The sequence below is a fragment of the Symsagittifera roscoffensis genome, chromosome 2 (assembly GCF_963678635.1).
Source record: "Symsagittifera roscoffensis chromosome 2, txSymRosc1.1, whole genome shotgun sequence".
NCBI lineage: Eukaryota > Metazoa > Xenacoelomorpha > Acoela > Convolutidae > Symsagittifera > Symsagittifera roscoffensis.
In genome coordinates this window covers 16,656,589-16,674,472 of record NC_087063.1, presented here as the reverse complement: position 1 = coordinate 16,674,472, position 17,884 = coordinate 16,656,589, and the positions used below count along the sequence as shown (strand labels likewise).

At 37.4% G+C, this 17,884-nt stretch overlaps 1 protein-coding gene across 1 annotated transcript in view; it reads right to left on the bottom strand.

Annotated features, from left to right (window-relative positions):
* Positions 1-17,884, bottom strand: part of LOC134840091 (uncharacterized) — an 82,285-nt gene that overhangs the window by 25,515 nt on the left and 38,886 nt on the right. The window contains exons 3-12 of the mRNA XM_063855783.1: positions 16,383-16,659; positions 16,002-16,147; positions 6,073-6,325; positions 5,376-5,521; positions 4,643-4,928; positions 3,873-4,021; positions 2,132-2,411; positions 1,135-1,560; positions 932-1,065; positions 289-493 (exon numbers count right to left, since the gene is read on the bottom strand). Of these exons, the coding sequence (XP_063711853.1) occupies positions 289-493; positions 932-1,065; positions 1,135-1,560; positions 2,132-2,411; positions 3,873-4,021; positions 4,643-4,928; positions 5,376-5,521; positions 6,073-6,325; positions 16,002-16,147; positions 16,383-16,659 (2,302 nt within the window). The remainder of the gene's footprint in view (positions 1-288; positions 494-931; positions 1,066-1,134; positions 1,561-2,131; positions 2,412-3,872; positions 4,022-4,642; positions 4,929-5,375; positions 5,522-6,072; positions 6,326-16,001; positions 16,148-16,382; positions 16,660-17,884) is intronic.

Sequence of the window (17,884 nt, the reverse complement as noted above, 5' to 3'; positions counted from 1 at the left end):
TTTGCACTATTCCAGCTGCTTTTTTTTCGATTTCGGGGGAACCAAGATTTTAAATTATTTTAATCTTCTTTCAGGACCCAAAAAAAAAGTAGAGATTATTCAATTTTTCCAAAAACTTCTGCATGAAATACTGTGATCGTAGCAATCTGTGTCGCTTACACTGCAAACTAGTACACATGTTTCATTTAAAATGTTCCCGAAACTGCTAGGATGGAATTTTAGATCAATATAAAATTTCTTTGGCGTAGTAGCTTAAAAAGACGTTTGAACGAATCGTCATTAATTTACCTGCATCTGCAGAAAACTCGGAAGTCTCTCTACTGATTCGCGCTAGTGTCATTGTCGGTAGAATAGCGAGAAGGCCGTCATTCCGTAGTGAGGCATAACCATAGAACTCTTCACCGGGCACGAACTCAAACGGAGTCAACGAACCACTGAAATACTGGAAGTCGCAGAAGAAGTGGAACATGGAGTCAGTGTTTGCCACTCCAGGCTGAAAAAAGTATGACATTTTTCCAGCTTTTCTTCAGATTCATAAAACCCAACTAAATTACATAAACTATAACATATATTTTGGTAGCCGTAAAACAAATATATTCTGTTGATTTAGAATCTCGTGGAAAACTACGAGCTAAGTTTTTTTATCTAATCTTTTGAAGTTATCGTGAGTTCAGGTATATTTGATATAAATGTTATTGACACTTATTTCATCATCTGTTCTTGTAATTTTATCAACAAGGCCCTCACAATTTTTTTCCAGAACCCAACTTTAGGTGCCCCGAAAAAGGGAAAACGAATGTTGTATAACATACAGATATCTTTTCTTAATCCAGAATATAAAAAAATCAATGTCAAGAAAAAATGGTAGGTTCGATTTAGTTTAGCATTCATTAATTGAGTTCTAGCGTTGAAATATAAACTTTGAGCTAACCTTGGACACTGACACCAAGTTGCCGTCACTACCAATGAAGGCAATATGCGAATATTTCGGAATCAGCATCAAAGCATCTAGAAAATTTGCGGCCTGGTTTTGAGCAACATTCAACGCCGAGATAGTACAATATGCTGAAATAAACAATCATTTTGAATTTAAAAAAAAATTGAGGGATTTGAAGCGGGAATCAAGAAAGTTACCAGGCACTGAGCTTGTTGTATACTTCGCAAAAGTCAGAAAAGATTCCGTTCCATCTGGTTCAACCTTGAACAATCTGCCTCCCTTATAAGTCAAAACGGTAATCCCGCCAACAACTACATCTCCATACCCCAAAATCGAGACATTTCTATCGCGCCGGACTTCTTCTATTGAAAGTCGGGAAGCTTCGATTACGTCATCAGAAACAAAAGCTGAACATAATTGATAAAATGAGTTGAACTCGTCGCAGTTCTGAGTGTCTTGATTCCATTGGTTGGCTGCGCTGACATATTTGAAACAGACAAATGATTGGCTAATATCGAGGAATGTGATATTGGGGGTCAAATCGGGATCCAAGTTGAGATGATGAACCAAAGAAAGTCCTTCGGCAGCTGTTTCGATCACTCCCGTTGGCGCGTTGCAGGAAACTGAAACAACCCATACCCAAACACTTTTTTATGAGTTAAAAACTACAATTATTAGGTGGCGTATAAACCAGCCGAAGCATAAGCCAGCCGAAGTATAAGCCAGGCGAAGTATCAACCAGCCGAAAATATGACAGTGCAATATAATATTTATGTGAAAATTATTTAAGTTACGAAAGTTATGCAAATGTATTTATATGATGTAACTTTTCGGCTGGCTATATACTCCGCTCATTTTCGGTTGGTTTGTACTTCGGCGGGCTGGTTATTTTACTCTCTATTATTACTAGCTAGAAAAGTTATATAATCGTGTTGAACCAATTCATTAATTTCAAAAAAAAAATTATAGTTTTTTTTCGAGAAATTGAATCTGCTTATTTTATCTAAGTAAGAGGCCATTAGCTGGCCCTCAAAGATTTGACATAACTTCGTATACTTCCAAGGCAATTCAGGGTAGCTTGAATTTTGTAAATGTTGAACTTTGAAACAATTTTTTGTCCCTTTGGCAATGAAGGGCAACAAGTTCTAGTCATATCTAATGCGTTATAATTAATATTGACTCATCATAATTCACCTTGGTTGAGTTGGTTGGAATCTCCAGAGATTTGCACAAATTCCATTATTGGAAACATCATAAACTGAAAGTTGGGAACTTTCATCATCCCCAATTCGGCCGAACCGTCCAGATACAAGAGTTCATACAGGTCTGTATCGGGATTAAAGGGCATGGCGTTGAAATATGAAGTCAACGCAGACTGCTTAACTTCAGGTTGGACTGAATAAGGACAGAAAATGTGGTAGAGAATTGTGCCTTCGTTGAAGTTGCATTCAATTGCAGACCATTCGAACGGTTGCTAAAATAACAAGGACAGCCGGTTACTGTGGAAATAGCATATAATGTTCCGACTATAGTCTTACAAAACACAAAAAAAATATCAAAATAGTGTCTTTCTTTTCTGTGGTGTGATAAAATTATCTGACTAAATAAAAACAGAACTTAGACATATTCGACAGTCACAGTAAAATAGGCCAATTGGGAAAAAGTTTTTCCAGAAAAATGACAAGAAAAACGAAAAAAAAATTGTAGGAAAAAATTAGGAAAAGCTCAAAAACTTTTAAAAATTGTTTTCTGAAATTTTTTGAAATTTTCAAGTTTTTGATTCCCAAAATGGCGCTAAAAACTTCAAAAATTAATTTTATTTGGTAAAATTAAGTTTTGTACGGCTTAAATTACGCATAATTAAGCGATTCTAAGCCTGGACGCTCCCCTTATTAGCTCGAAATTCGAACTAAAATGAAAAATTTCATACCGGTTTTTCTCAAAACTAGAGAAATTTTTTGGAATTTTTTTATGTTGTTCGAAGCCACTGAAAAGGCTTTATTATGATATATCACTCGACCCAGTGCGATGATTTTTTGAGGTAGCTGATTTTGCGAAGAAAACAAAAAAAAAGAAAAAAACTCAAACACACCCGACTACAAAGTTCCTTCCCATTTTTCGAGTGGTCGGAACTACAAGATTAGCCGGTTACTGTGCAAATAGCTCAGAATATTCCCCCATAGTCTTAAAAAACACACTTTTGTCAAATTAGTTGTTTTTTCTGTGTGGTTTGATAAAAAGATCTGAACAAAAAAAAAGAAATTCAGCATATTTGACAGTCATAGTCAAACAGGGCAACTGAAAACAGTTTTTGTAGAAAATGACTAGAAAAATGAAAAAAATCGTTAAAAATTTGCAGATAATTGTTGATTTTTTGATTCCAATAATGTCGCTAAAAATTTTCAAAAAATACCTTTACTCGACTAAAACTATATATAACTAATAATATAACCTAATATATAATCTAATATATAACTTTTTGAAAATCAGTAATCCGTTCGGTTGATGTTTTTGGACGCTCCTTCTCTTTTCAGGAACTTTACGCCCTGATCGCCCAAATAGTCCCCTTTCGGTACTAGTTTACGTCATTCATTTTTGATCGACTAATTTTAAAAACTAACAAAGGACGCGATTGACGCCAATATAATCTAAACTTGAGAAGAATTTACTCGCAAAATAGGGTCTTTGCAGTGAGTTTGATAGAGCTAACAAAATGTTGTCGAAATGTTCGAACCATTTTTGAAAATACTCTCCTGAATCCTGATTATAACTTTAAAATGACTGCAACGCTTTTTATCAGTACGCATTAATAATTTGATATTCAACGTATATTGTGCATTTTTAATCAGCGAAAAAAGAACCAAGTATTGTATAATAATGTAGGGGATCCTCCGATAAAAAAATAACATCTTATCCTTGTGAACTCAAATTGTACCTGGTTGAATTTGAAACACCTCCACTCATTAGCGAAGTCCTTCATGGCGAAGTTGTCTACTCTGTCGGTTATATTTTTGATGAAGTACTGAAGCATCTCAATTGCAGTTTCATCCCCGTCTACTACGTTGAAGGGACTGTCGCAACTTACTAAACATCAGAGGGAAAGAGAACGAAATACCACAAACAGTAACTCTCAATTGGCTACTTGATGCTGTTTTTTAGGTATTTAATTAAAGCGATCGGAAAAAGTTGTTTATATATTTCATCACCGTGCTCGAAAAAAAACGTTAGAAATTATTTCAAGAAATTTAGCAAAAAGCGTCCGTTTTTTAATTCGTGACTCGTTTTGCTCTCTCGCAGATTTCGCCTCTTATATTTCGCCCTCAAAATCTGGGGACGAGTGGCGAAATGTGCTATGGTTGACATGAGTCCCTTTGATACCCCCAAAAAATAACCCCACTGCCAAAACCCTATAACCTCCTTTCCTTTGGTTATAATTTTGAGAGTTGCGAGTCCTATTTTAATAATATAGTTGTCTCGTTTTATTTTTTTTCCTATTTTTTTATTGTTTACTGAATGCTGAAAAGCTTACATAACTTTGCTTTCTCTCAAACGGAATATTGTGTATTGCTTGACTCGGGAAGTTTTTTTTATCAATTATAAGTTCAAATAAATCCCATAATTTGTTGAGCACAACATTTAGAATGCCTTACAAGTTAAGTCGAATCAGTAAGAAAATATGCTTCTAGGTAATTCATTCTATCTTACTTTGCTGCAACTTAGTTTCCTCAACGTGCACCGTTATACGACTCGGCAATAGCATGAACACATTTTCAACATGATCCACGACTACAAATCCATATTTGAAATCTGATTGGCCGACGAAGTAAGTTTTGAAACTAGGAGCAAAGTGAGCATCGTAAATCTCTCTCGCTTCATCGAAGTCGGATTGGAAAACTGAGTCGGGAATTGGGCTCAGGGGGCATAAGAATTGAACTGATTGACCCGCATTAGGCAAACAGTTATCTCGAAGACTCCATGAGGTGAACGAATTCTGTAACACAAAAAAGTATAAATCCCTGTGAAGTTTCAACAAGGTTTTCGAAATTCTTAAACTGCATAACTGTCAAAATGGATGCTACAAAATTGTACAAAGGTGCACACTTTGAGTGTCATGATGTCTAGTTCCTGAAGCAAACATTCAGCCCCTTCCTTAAGCCGAGCATGGTTGAAAAATTATTTGAATTATTCTTTAATATTCACTCTAAGGAAATAGTACTAAAACATGAGCATTTCTGCTTTTTCTGCTCTGTTCAGGTAACGAAAACGGTGAAAATGCCAACGCTCGAACCAATGATCTTTTGATTGGCATGGAACATACACATCGAAGTCTTACATCTTTTGGTTCAAAAATTGAACGATTGCTGCCATAAGGTTAGATATTGAGATTGCCTGTAAAAACCCTCTAATCTTGATTGCAGTTTGAGTGTTAGTGGCTCACCGCGTAACTATAGCAGTGTTGACGTGCTTCGAAATCATAAAGACTGATCATAGCGGATTCATCGAACTTTGCCATCGCATTGATCAATTCTATTCCCATGTTTCCATCTTCAATGTTGTTCAGCAAGTCATTCTGACAAGCACTCGCTGAAACAAAAAAGAACTGACTAAAGGCTCAAAAACAAGAATAACAGGTTGCTGTGCAAGAAGCACATAATGTTCCGACCACAAGCAATGTTCCGATCTGGCACATGATGTTCCCATCAAAGCAAAGCAATTTGAAAAAAATAAAAGTTTTCTCTTTTGGTAAGGTAAAAGAAGGATTGATTAAAGCAGCGAACTATGAAGTGAGGTAATCATAGCCAAATTTTTGATGGAAGGTTTTGACGAAAAAATTGTTGCATAAAAATTGTTGTCAGCCTCTTATTTGGTCGAGCAAATTTTGAGAAGGGAAACTCTAAAAATTTTCAGTCTGATATCGGAGCCGGAGCAAAATTCATGTCCTCTCTATTACTCACTCTCAATATTCGTGTAAAATTTGGTTCGAACAAATGATTTAAACTCAAAAGTTTAAGTTCAAAAAGTATCTATGCATGGCATATCTTGGTAGGAAAATTACACACTAACCTACTACTTTTGTTTCCTTAAATAATTTTTAAAAACTATTTTCGAAAAAAATTCCAGGCATCACCACTTACCCGATTCTGTCGTAACAGCTGTCATTTTAAAACGAGGGTACATAGTATAAACTCCATCCCCGTGATGATAGAAGCCATATGGCGAATCAAGTGAGGAGACGTGAACACGTGACATCTTCAGTTCTTCGAAGTAGTTCGTCAGTTCTGTGGTTTGAAAGGCACTGGGAGATTGTATGGCACACAGGGTGTGCTTGGTAGTGCTCCAGTACTGACATTCATGGCCATCTTCGGTCCATGAATTGGCATCAGAAGTCTACAAATTCAATGAATTGTTCAAGGTTCCAATAGTTGCCTCATCTCAAAACTTTTGTCTTACAAAATTAAAGAGTTTGAATTCTAAGGTCAATTGACTTATCCCTCAGTTTTTGGCGAAAAAAAAACAATAATTCTTAGTTCTGACCAAAATTGTTCCAATTTTTATAGTTTTTCTATTTCCAATATTTCGCTTAAAAAAAGTTAAACATAATAATAACTGATGTTTAAGCCTGCCTAAGCAAAGTGTCTTTCTTTTCTCCACTACGATTGCAGACTGAGATATTTTATTGAGAGAGGCTCATTTTTACGTCTAGAATTTTTGCATGGTACCACTATTGCGACCGATTTTGATCAAGCTATGGTAGACCTGAAGCTATAAGTCAAGTGAGAGATCGTGCTCAAACACTGCCTTCCCAATCAAGCCTTACTACTAAGCTAGGTTATCTCAATTTGACAAATAGCTAGCAACTGTCACCTTTTTGGTCTCATTTATTCTGGTGGTAGAGTGTTGACCACCAAGTGTTTGAGGACATAAGTTTGAAATGAATTGTCTGATAATCAGTTGATTGTTTGATCGCTAAGAAAAAAACAACTGCAAATTGTGTCTATTATTTTCATCAGCTTTGCGGTGCTAAAGCTAAGTCACTTTTCCTATACTAGTGAAAGATTATAGTTGCTTAACAATTCTATTATTCCTATATCTACTTATTAACTTTACTATTAATTCAACCTTATTATTAGTTCAGTTTTCAGATAGGATTTAGGGAATATCACATGGCGCAGCCAGCAATTTCTTCTTCTGAAGACGGGACGGAACTGCTAGGAGTCTCTTCCTTTTGGGGCAAACCGCCAGCCGAACCATCATATCCATGGGAGGTATGGGTAGGTCAATTTTTCCTTGCCGTATCACTCAAGAAAAATTGTGACCCGACTATCTTTTTATCAGACCCAGCACCGGTTCATGAAGACCCACTGGCAAAACCAGAACCTATTCCAACTTAAAAATCGACAACGGAAGTGGACAATAGGATCGCAAGGAACGAAGCAACCGTCAGAAAAACAAACCAGGCGAACGAAGAAAGACGGAAGAAGGGACGCAAAATAAGTCCAAATGTCTACTACCACGAAGCAGACGCACGAATAAAATCAAGATTCTTTTTTGCCGTAGGAAATGAGGGAAAGAAGAGGTTTTGCAACATCACGCACACATAAATCTCATATTAACAAAATTCAAACTTTTCTACGACGCTTGTGAACAGTTTTTCAGTAGTGAAAAAATATATATCATTGAAAGGATGCAGATTTGCCAGGCATCACATAGAGAAAGAGAAGGTCTCGAATCAGTTTATCTTCGCCTAGCAGGGCAAACCTCTAACTGCTGATGGACCGAGGATATTGAAAAGGAAGTCATCCGCGATATATTTATCGCAAAAATGAGGTTCTCTGACCTACAAAGAGAGCTCTGTATTAGACTAGGAATCACGATAGATAACACCCTCAAATCGAAGTTGCTGCAGGAGAAGGCTACGTAACAGCAAACACACTCCGAAAGCAGAATCCGTCTGCAGCAAGCAACTCGACGAACTTTATCAATTTCTCTAATCAATTTCGGGTAAAACAAGAACCACTAATGTCCGTCCAAGCTAAAAACAATGTTCAAAACAAAATGAACAGAGCGCTAGGGAAGGGAAATTTCAAATCAAAATCTCAACAAGACCAACCGAACACCCAATCAAAACCATGCTGTTTCCGTGGAAAAAGATTCACACCCGAACATAAGGCGAAATGTCAAGACAGAGGAGCAATATGCAGATGTTGCGGGAAAAAGGGACATTTCGCTAAAGGCTTTAACAGCCCGCAAATTGCCATCACCGAACAATTGGAGCCGGACGAGAAGAGCGCATTTTGTTGACTCAGACAGTGAAGAGAATTATTCGGTCCTAAGAATCTCTGAGTTTTCTAGTCTGACGGAAGTAGTCAAAATTTCAGAAAAAATTATCTCCGCCACAGGCAAAATTAAGTGCCTCCGAGTAACGCTGAAATCAAGAGGCTCATTGTTCAGCGCCATCATCGACCCTGGGATTCCAGCTTCTTTCGTTAACAAAAGTACGGCAGAAATATTGTTAGCAAAAAATCTTAACGCAATAATCCTATATCTGGATAAGAACCCGAAAAGCAAAACGTACATTGATTATAACAACAAGCCTATAGACGTAAACAAAAACGTATTCAAATATTAGATGACCAGGGAACCAAATGGTGGTCAGTCTATTTAAGTCACCTCCATTTCCTATTCAGGAAAAGGGCAGAAGGGTGCCAATCCATATTCAAGCAAAAATAGGAGCTGAAATCAAAAACCTAATAAGGGAAGGCGACATAGTAAAGCTATACACATGCACAATTCGTAGATCCAGTAGTCATCATATCAAAAAGGATGGCACAATGAAGTTAGCGATGAACACGAAACCGATGAAGTCCCAAATTTACAGAAATAAACTTCAAATGTCAAGTCTATTAGAAATGTTAGTTTCTGCGGCTCAAATCATCACGTCCAAATCAGAAGGCACAGTTTGGTTTACGTCTTTAGACCTGAAACATGCATTCAGTCAGTACCAGTAGATGAATCCGTCAGCAAACAGTGTAACTTCAGCATAGTATGTTTGGAATTTACGGGATCATGAAGATTTAAAACCGGTTTTTATGGATTATCAGGCATGCGGAAGGAATTTCAGAAGGCGATGGACAACACAATTAAAGGAATACAAGGAGTATTCTGTTTCTTAGATGATATCTTAAAAGTGTCGAAAGGACCAATTACCAGCCATAACGAAATAGTCGACGAAGTTTCATCAAGATTAGACACAGTATCATTCGTTTTAAAATTGAGTAAAAGCGAATTCTCAAAAACCAACCTAATCTGGCTGGAATTCGAGATCGACGATACAGGAAAAAGACCGAAACACTCAAAGATAGAAGCAGTAATAGCTCTACAAATACCAAAATCTCTGAAACATTTCAGATCTTGTATGGGTATACTGAGTCATATATCCAGTTTAATGCCAATCTTTAAACGTACACTGAGCCACTGCGATCATCACTACAAGCACACAACCAATAGAGTTTCATTTGGAGTGAAGAGGCAAACAACGCTTTTCAAAATATATCAGAACTGAATGCCAACATGCACAAAATTTACTATTATGACTCATCCAAACAATGAAGGATTAAATGTGATGCCAGTCACAAGGGATTGGGAGCAGCGTTGGAGCAAGAGATAGAACCGGACAAAAGGGTACCAATTAGTTGCCTTCACTTTAACGTTTCTTATTACAGCTGAACAAAAGTATAGCTTAAACGAGCTGGAACTGCTTGAAGTCGTTTGGTCATGCGAAATTCTCAGAAGCTGTTTGCTGGGGAACCAATTTCAAATTCTAATCGGCCATAAAGCTACAGTTGCAGCTTTGACAAAAAATTGTGGAAATAAGACCTACCAGTCCAGATTAACCAGATGGGCAGACAGAATTTTGTCATCCAACATTGCAGGCGCTAAAATATGAATGGCTGATTACTTCTCGAGAAGTCCTAAGTTCGAGGCACCACCTCTTTCAAAATACGATATGCAATTTGTAGTCAGGGCCATTGAAAATTTGGATGAGGCATTTAGAGCGACTAATACGCCACCAAAAACACCAAAAAAAAACCTTTTAGATCATAATAGTTTAGTTAATTTATGCTCATCAAAAGACGAACAGTCTATACCCATAGAAATTTTTTTAAGGGGATTCTAAGAAAAAAAAACTAAAATTAGTTACCAATTGCCGGAAGAGGGAGGCAAAAATGTATACAAAAATTTCAACCAATCAAATCATTGGGATAGAACCGCCGATTTAGAAGCAACAATCGATATAGATGGCACAAGTCCCGTCCAATCACAAGCGAACATGCGAGTGTACAAACATCCGCAAGAGGGCGCCTTGTCATGCGATTCTTAAATTGGCCAATTAAATTTCTTTATGCAAATCCACATCCCTCCTGTACAAATTGCAATTACATGCGGCGGAATTTTCAACCAATTGGAATCAACTATTTGTAATTTATTCACGACTTTGCCGCATCTAACCAGATCACCACGAGAGGGCGTCCGAGCCAAATTCAACCAATGAGAGGAGGCGAAGTTTTATTCAGTCAGAAATATAAGAAATCGTCGTCTCCGATTTTACATCTAAAGCTCATCAGCTTAAGTTCTTCAATACTAGATAACTGAAAAAATTTGATTTTCAGAAAAACCATATGAGAAAAGTTGATCTTCCTTAAATAAATCAATGAGAGAAGCAGGGCTGAATCGTGACAACCATTAGAAACCCTCAATTTAAACACGAAACGAAAGAGAGTGACACAAGTCAACACAAACAAGACGAACTATGCCAAAATACTCTCGAACTTCAGGGTGAACATGGTGAAGAAATTAGTGAGAGTCAATATGATCCCAAGCCAGGCCAGAAATTCGACGACACCGAAAATCCCAATTCTCACACTAGAACCAAAGTCTTTCACAACAATACTCCGGAAAATCCTAGATGCGGACCTAGTCGCGGAACTGACAACAGAAGACAGTCAATTAGGACAACTAAGGAAGCCTATACTAGCAAAGGATAGAGAGGGGTTACTGCGACTGGGCTGCTACTTGGCCAACTTCTGTGACGATGCATCAGTGATCAACGACTGTATCATCGTCGACAACAGGGTGGCGATTCCTACTTGTCCGAGGAAGACTGTTAAGGCTCGACTGCACCGAACACACCCATCTCAGAAAGCCATGGTGGACGCTGCACAATATCTCTGGTGGCACAGAGAAATCATAGTTATATTCCAATCGTGCTTATCATGCTCCGCGTATGATAAGGACCTCAAAACATTCAAATCTTTCAACTCATCAGAACTTCTGCCAGACCTCTCCGGACCGAACAAAGAGCTTTAAATGGACTTCGCCGGGCCCATGTTGGATTCAAAAGAAAAACTAATATTTTATTCAAGTTGCAATTGACTGGTTTCCAAAATATTCATCTGACATGATTATTAGAAACTCGGGGAGCGACAAAATACTTAAATTTCTTAATAACTACATACACCAAAATAGCATACCGAAAATTTTAAGAACAGATCATTATTTTGGATCAAAAAACGCTAAGCTAGCAGAGTCTTGCAAATCTAAGGGGATGAACCACATATGAACCCGGTTGCGGATTGATGGAAAGGTGTATACAGACTCTGAAAAAGAAATTAGGCACTATGCAGTTGGACCCAAACTTTGAGGATATTCAATCAGCAGTCAAATCGATATTAGAAGACATTCGTATAACACGTCACAGTATCCTAAAGAAGTTCCCGTTTGAACTTCAATATGGACGGAAACCAAATACAGAATGAACTATTTTTAGGGATAAACTAATATATTCTTTAAATTCAGATCAACTAAAGCTCGAGAGATACATGCTGAAGCCAGAACAAATGCGGGAATCAGCCGATTCAATGACCAGACTGAAGGTTGTCAGGAAGGGAATGGTGAGCAGAGACTTTTCACCAAAACTGAAGAAGTCAACTGAAGAACCAGATAGCATCAGGGCCCTAGAGAATCTGGCACAATGGAAAATGATTGGAAACTGCACAAGAGGCACCTCACACATGAAGAGGGATCAGAAGCGCTGAAGAAACTGACAGACAGGAACCATCTTCTCGCAGCAAGTTTTGGAAGCGATCTCAATGAAGGGACACTAAGATTTGCTTTAGACACTGAAGATATCATGAAGAACATGAAGAACAAGAGATGTCAGTTCAGGGGCCAAAAACAAGTAACCTTGAAATCGATCTACTGCATTATCCGGAGAAAGTGGTTATTTATCGGAAGATGTTGGATAGGAAATCGGCCGGCCATTGTTCAAAATCTTTAATGAGAAAATTGATTAGAATTACTAACAACACCTATATCACAGATGAAAGGAAAGTAATTAGGAAGAACCACAAAACACCTAAACCGAAATTCAAATCAGTACATTGTTCAGATTTAGGTTCAAAGACACCAGCCGCAAGCACGCCCAGGAATACGCTATATCGAGGCAGTTCGACCAAACTGAACACACCACCAGTACATAGTCTGCGAGGCCAGATGTATCTCCGGTATCATCATCGACAGAAGATTCAGATTAAGAAAATAATGACGAACATTTTGCGAAAATTAGATAAACTACCAGCAAAGACAAGAAAACTGTATATTTCATTGACGAAGATATCCAAGAAAATTCCATCAGATTTAGCAGCCAGATATAAAGCCTCGCCAAATGTACTACGAAACATCCCAAGCGGCGGAATATAGACTTAACTTTGTCTTCGAGTAGCTCCCCGGAAAATGAAGTACAGGCAGTACCAAGAGTGATTGAGCCAGAAATCCAGACAACAAACAAGTGCCCAATATCATCAGTGCCAATTGTAGCAAAGAATGTGCAGAGAAAAAGTCAAAATGTAGCGGAAAACTGTCCGATATAGTCTATACCCAATGTGGAGAAAAAGAAAACACGAGCCATATCGTCGGTTCCAATAGTGTAGAAGACGAAGACTTCACTAAACAAGGAAGGGGAGGCGAAGAAAGCAACCAGCTCCGGAACCACTTCAGTAGAAGCGGAACAGAGGTCTGAAGAAACCAAAACTTCAGAATTATCCAGACGAGAGAAGAATTGAAACGAAAAGAGTGGAAACGAAGACAAAGACTCACAAGTATCAAATAGTTCGAACAAGTCAGCAGGCAGAAGTACGCGGCAGACTCAATTCTTTGGCCGCTAAAACATTCAATTAAGAGTGTGGAAGAGAACTCAGGCGAGGAGAAGCTTCAGACAATTCAAATATCGCCGGGGGATGTTCCGTCTTCGTCAGGGAACACGTCGTCACCATCGCCCAGAAGAAATTTGAAAAGACCTTTGCTTGCGGTTTATAAACCCGACCAAATTCAAGGTAAGAACATTGATTAAGCTTTTGAAACACTTTGATTACTTTGCTGACAGTGAAATGAACTTCATACGTTGTACGAAATTTTCCTAGAGGGGAAATGTGGTGATAGTGTGTTGACCACCAATTGATTTAGGACACATGGTTGAAATGAATTGTCCTATAATCTTTTAATGTTGATCGTTTGATCGCTATGAAAGAGACAGCTGCCAATTGTGTCTATTATGTTCATCAGCTTTGCGGTGCTAAAGCTAAGTCACTTTTCCTAAACTATTGAAAGATTATAGTTGCTTATCTATTCTATTATTCCTATATCTACTTATTAACTTTACTATTAATTCAACCTAATATTAGTTCAGTTTTCAGATAGGATTTAGGGAATATCACATGGCGCAGCCAGCAATTTCTTCTTCTGAAGACAGGACGGAACTGCTAGGAGTCTCTTCCTTTTGGGGCAAACCGCCAGCCGAACCATCATATCCATGGGAGGTATGGGGAGGTCAATTTTTCCTTGCCGTATCACTCAAGAAAAATTGTGACCCGAATACCTTTTTATCAGACCCAGCACCGGTCCATGAAGACCCACCGCCAAAACCAGAACCTATTCCAACTATTTGAGGACATAAATTTGAAATGAATTGTCTGATAATCAGTTGATTGTTTGATCGCTAAGAAATAAACAACTGCAATTTGTGTCTTTTATGTTCATCAGCTTTGCGGTGCTAAAGCTAAATCACTCTTTGTAAACTATTGAAAAATTATAACTGCTTAACAATTCTATTATTCCATATCTATTTATTAACTTTACTATTAATTCAACCTTAATATTAGCTCAGTTTTCAGATAGGATTTAGGGAATATCACACTTATAATCAACCCGTCTGGACAAGAAACGTATTGCAATCAATTTTATACAGATAGGGCAGCAAATACCTATAAACTCATTTTAAACTGAAATAAAAACAGTTTGTTATAAAAAAAATTGAGCCTTAAAAATCAAAACCATTTGAACTTAAATTGGTTTAAAACCACGTTTTTGTATTTTGGTGTCTGTTTCTTTGGATTTTTCGTTAATTAAATTGACTTTCATGCTTGTTTCTGGGATCATTTTGGAAAGAATAATTAAAGAATTTAACTTATAATTTATCCTTTTCAATTGAGTTTTCGTTTTGAAATTTGCCTGAAAACAAAAAGTATGAAGAACGTGCAACTTTTCTGCGCTAAAAAATAATTGTTCTAAGTTGAGTTTTCGATTATATGTTCAATTGCCTAACAAAAGCGGTTTAGGGGGGAAAATACGAATTTTTTATAATCTATTTTTGAAGAGCATAAATATTTATATATCAGAAATCTATATAGCAGAAATGTTTATCGAAACATGACTAAAAATCTTGTTTCACTAATTTATGGCCCATCATGTTACAGTGCATTAAAAAACTATGAAATAGTTACATTATGCGCGCGTTTGTATGAGATACCTGTTCTATATTGGTTTATCTTTCAGAATTCATAGTCTTGGGGAAGACCTTCTAATGTATGTCACCTAGGGAGGGGAGGTAGATTGTACGGTTGATCCGAGATTTTTCTTGAGTGAGAAACTTTTCAAGTTTTGAATGAAAAGCAAATCTAAAGCAATTTAGTTGACTGCATTACGAAGCCAAACTGTGCATTCTGTGCATTGTAAGCGGGTTCCACAACAGGCCAAAATTAGATTTGTCGCGGAATATACATCATTGCTATTTTTCTTTGATCTTCTTTGCTGTTATGGATTCCACAAACAAATACTTAAAACGCTGTTCCGCTCAAAATTGCTCCAAAAATAGACAAATTTCCGGAATCTGGAACCGTATTTGCGGAATCCAAAACAGTTTGTGGAGCCCATAAACAAACAAAAAGACAAGTGCATAGTTAAACTGAGCTGTTGCGGAATCCAAAACTGTAAGCGGAATCCGCAAAGTGTAAGTGGAATCCGCAAATTGTTTGCGGATTCCGTTTACATTTATGTATATAAGTAGTACCGTTTAAAGTTGTATCTTTTAATTACATGATTTGATTTTACTTTTAAATTCCGCATTGGTAGAGATAAGAATTCCAGCTCAGCTTTTAATTGTTCATATGCAAGTTCAATATTGAGCAAAATTCGGAATCCACTAACAGAGTTCGTCGGAATCCGGTTACATTTTGCGGAATCCACTTACAGTTGCGGAATCCGCGACACAACAATTGTGCCGACGAAATTTACGTTACATTCATATGTACGCGGAATCCACGGAAGTTTTGTAAGTGGAATCCACTTACATTTTGGAACATGTTTGAAGATAAGTTTTTGGAATCCAGGAACATACAGACACAAAATTGTGCGCCTATCCAGTACACAGTTTGCCCTCGTAATGTATTTTATGGATGTATCCACCTTCCAAAAATCTTTTTATTTCGCAATTAGTTTAATTCCATTCTAAGTTGGTTTTCATATGTGAATGGTCTACCATAAACTGATTTTTACATAGTATAATATCTGTATAATAATCGATTTAATTCGATTGGAATCAATTCTACTGTCAACTTTGTCCGCGCAGGAAGCCAATTATCTTTGCAGATCTGAAGAAGGTTTAAGACGTTCAAAAAGTAATTGCAGTTATCTTAAAACATATCAAAGTGCGCTCGAGAAGTTACCCTACCGATCTGGTCCAGCAAGTGTATTGTCCCCTGTAGTTCTGCAGAACAACTGTGTCTATGTGGGGGAGGGGGCGCATCTCAGCTAACAGCTCGGCCCCCGTCTCAGAGTGGGTGAATACATTCGTGACAGGCTCCACGCAATCAGGATCTGAAATTGCCAACTATTGAAGGGATATTCAAAAAAACTTCCATTTTGTTTGGGTGTAGTTAAAATTATATAATGTTTTGGTAATGATTTTTAGAACTTTCTAAGTAATGATTTTTTGAACTTCTTTTTACTGCCATTGCAACGCAGAACCTGGAGCAAAAAGTTGTTTCTAGATTTTAAAAAGCGTTAGTTCAATTGCTCAGTTACAAAAAACTCCGAACTATATTCGTCTCACCTGACTTGTCCATGAAAGTGGCCACTTTCAGAGAAGGAACAAGACCATACTTCCCATATTCGAAGTACACGAATCCGTACTTCTCACCACTACTAGTGAACTGGTGCAGGTCGGGTATGGACGAAAAGTACTCGAGGTATGTCTGGTGAACTGCTTCCGTTGTGGCATCGGGAACGTCAGGAACGATGCAGAAAAAGAAATTTGGTAGAGTGCAATGTTCCATATTGATTCTCCATTCGACTGCATCTGCCATAGCACCTCCGACTACACCTCCTATCTGTAAGAAAGATCATATGTATATACGTTTATATAAATTCCAAATTAATAAGTTATTAGAGCCTGTCTTCACTATATATATTTTTACAAAAGAGGGGAGGGGGAGAGATTCGTTACTAGGTATAAATTTCTCATATGCTTAACCGTTGATTTGTTTCTTTATAGGAGGATATAGTTAAAGAGGATCCATCTTAAGCACCCAAGCGTTATTTTTACATAACATGTTTCACTTCTGAAATTTAGATGAAAAATGCAATTTCAGATCGTCCTAAAAAAAATTTACTCGGAACGGGATCTTAGAGCTAACAATTGATGCCGCTTTCTATGGGATTTTAGTATCACTCGACTTAATCTTGAAATTTGCTCATGGTATCAGGATTTGCTACTCAAAACACGCGAATCCAAACTTGCGCTAAGTTTTTAGGTTCGCCAGTAGAAATTCAATATTAGATTCGCCAAAACTTGTTACAAAAGTTGAAGACACTATACGATATTTGGATATGTTAACTATCCCCCCCCCACCTTGTAAAGAATCTCCCCCCCCCACCCTATAAAAAATAAAAACACATTTCATTTATGCTCAACTGGATTGGTTTTGTATTTCTCAGAAATGTGTTCTGTCGCATTCCTATTGGAACCTGATCCAAACTACATTTTATGATTGGATAAATTAGATATTTTACCACTGTAAAGTATTTAATATTAACCAATCATGATCCATCTAACTAACAACCCACTTATTTGTAAGTGCTGAAATTACTTGTAATTTCAGCACCAGAGAGATTTGAATTTAACTTAGATATTAGTTGTCTCTCCAAGAGAACTTCAGCAGCCGCAACAAACCAGTATACCCTAGATCTATTGAGCCTAGCAGAGACTAGTTAAACACCCTGAGACTAGAAAGTATACGAGTAAGATTAGGATCGGCATTAGACTAAGAAGTTGCACGAATCTATCCGGCCGAAAATAAGATAGCGTGACGAGCAGACGGTGTACCCTATCCGAAATTACTCTATGAGTTAACCACATAGGTCATAACTCATCTGGTGCGACCATAAGTCTCGCAAAAGACCTTAATAGCTTAGAATTAACCAAAAAATAGATTAGAATTTAGACAAAACATTTTTAAAATGTTATACGGCAATAATTTAATCGAAATGTCTCTACGACTCAATAGATCAGAGCCGATATTCCGAACGATAACAGAACTATCCGGAATTGGAAGA